Source organism: Lipotes vexillifer, unplaced genomic scaffold, assembly GCF_000442215.2.
Source record: "Lipotes vexillifer unplaced genomic scaffold, Lipotes_vexillifer_v1.1 scaffold1492, whole genome shotgun sequence".
Taxonomy (NCBI): Eukaryota; Metazoa; Chordata; class Mammalia; order Artiodactyla; family Lipotidae; genus Lipotes; species Lipotes vexillifer.
In genome coordinates this window covers 96,918-98,652 of record NW_006769666.1, presented here as the reverse complement: position 1 = coordinate 98,652, position 1,735 = coordinate 96,918, and the positions used below count along the sequence as shown (strand labels likewise).

General features: G+C 54.7%; 1 protein-coding gene and 1 pseudogene across 1 annotated transcript in view; one reads left to right on the top strand and one right to left on the bottom strand.

Annotated features, from left to right (window-relative positions):
• Positions 1 to 441, bottom strand: part of NEU2 (neuraminidase 2) — a 2,611-nt gene extending 2,170 nt beyond the window's left edge. The window contains 1 exon segment of the mRNA XM_007445735.1: positions 229 to 441. Coding sequence (XP_007445797.1) covers positions 229 to 441 — 213 coding nt within the window.
• Positions 442 to 498: 57 nt separating this feature from the next.
• LOC103070493 (ephexin-1-like) overlaps positions 499 to 1,735 on the top strand; it is a 90,263-nt pseudogene continuing 89,026 nt past the window's right edge.

Sequence of the window (1,735 nt, the reverse complement as noted above, 5' to 3'; positions counted from 1 at the left end):
GTAGGGAAACCTTTTAAGAATCAGTTTCCCTGACTGACTTGTAATAAAACAGATGCAGCCAGGCCAGCCGGACTTGTTCAGGGTGAACCCATGTGAGATCCGGGCGATCACTTGGGGATACCTTCTCTGTCCCATCCTTGATGGTTCCCTGGGTCCCTCTGTCCCCCAGACCTCAGCCATCTAAGGATGAGCTGGTCCCCATATTCCTGGCAGAGCAATCACAGCCACTTCCTGCCTTACCCGGACCTGGTGGGTGGACGCATCGTAGCTTCCCTTGCGCAGGACAATTAGATTCGCGTGCTCATCCTTCTTGCTTGTCAGCTCTCCTGCAAAGGCCAGCAGGGTCTTCTGCTGAGGCAGGTAGAGCAGAGCGGGGATCCTGTAGGCATGGGCTCCCAACTGGAACACTCTCTCCCTCTGTAGGATGGGGCAGGACGCCATGGGGCTTGAAGGAGGGCGCGGAAAGAGGAGATGAGTCCCCTGTAGTCATGTCCTGAGATGGGGCCAGAGCCACCCTCTGGGGCAGGTGAAGCTCATCTCACAGGTAAGCTGACTGAAGCTGGGTGGCCTATCCTCCTCCCCCACAGAGTTCATACCCCTTTATTGCACTCCAAGCCCCTGTTTACCGACCCTCACATGCCTCCCACGGAGTCTGGCAACACCTCTCTCCCTGAGACGTTAGGAGCGGGTATTTGGAGCAGAGTGTTTTGTGTTGTATTTTTCTTACAAGTTGACAAACCTCCTTATAACAGATTTGTGATAACCTGCAACTGTTTTTGGCAAACCCATCAATCAAACACCGAGCCCCGGGTGGGGTGGGAGGGCTTGCTGAGTGACATTCTGCAGCTGCCCAACTGCCAGAAAATGACACATGGGAGCTTTTCATAACTCCAGAGCCCTAGAAACTTGTCTTAGAAAAAAAAAAAAAAAAAGGGGTAGTGGGGGGAAACCTTGACTCTTAAGGTTCTCCCCCCTGGCTGCCTGAGGCTAAGGCCCAGCTGTGTCCCACGTGTGGGCTCCACCCCTGAGGCAGGGACAGGACGATGGCAATGGAACAGGGAGGCCCTGGGTGACAGAGCTCACCCAGACTCAGAGGATCCTCCAGAGCTACAAGAAAATAAAAATGAAAAATAAGCATTTGGCCAAAAAGGGTGGCAAGGGATGGAGGTAACTTGGTGACCGTGCGTGACAGTGGACTCCGTGCTGGGCCACCTGGGTCCCCTTCAGGGGGCTGAAAAGAACTTCCTCCTCCTGGTCATACCCCAGAAAGCACTGTGTCTGAAGACTGGCCTGCCCAGAATATAAAGACCCAGTCCCCTTGTCCTAGCTCAGGTGCTCTGAAGGGTCCCAGCTCCAGGGTTCCCTGGGGGCTCAGCTGAGGCGTCCCTGGGGCTCGCGGCTCAGCTTCTCCCTCTGCCCCTCCCACCGCCCTCCCTTCCTTTGCACAGCACTCACCCCAGGAGACTCCCCTACAAACCACCTGCGTCAGAGCCTGCTTCCTGGGGAGCCCCACCTCCAACTCCAACGCGAGCTTGGGGAGGGAAAGTAGAAAGCAGGGTGAGCCCTAAGAGTCACACAGCTTCTCCTCTGTACACCCTTTCCAACTGCTTGCCTTTTCCCTACCATGTACGTATATTATCTGTTTAAAGCTTAATTTAACTTTTTTTTTTTTTTTTTTGCTGTACGCAGGCCTCTCACTGTTGTGGCCTCTCCCGTTGCGGAGCACAGGCTCCGG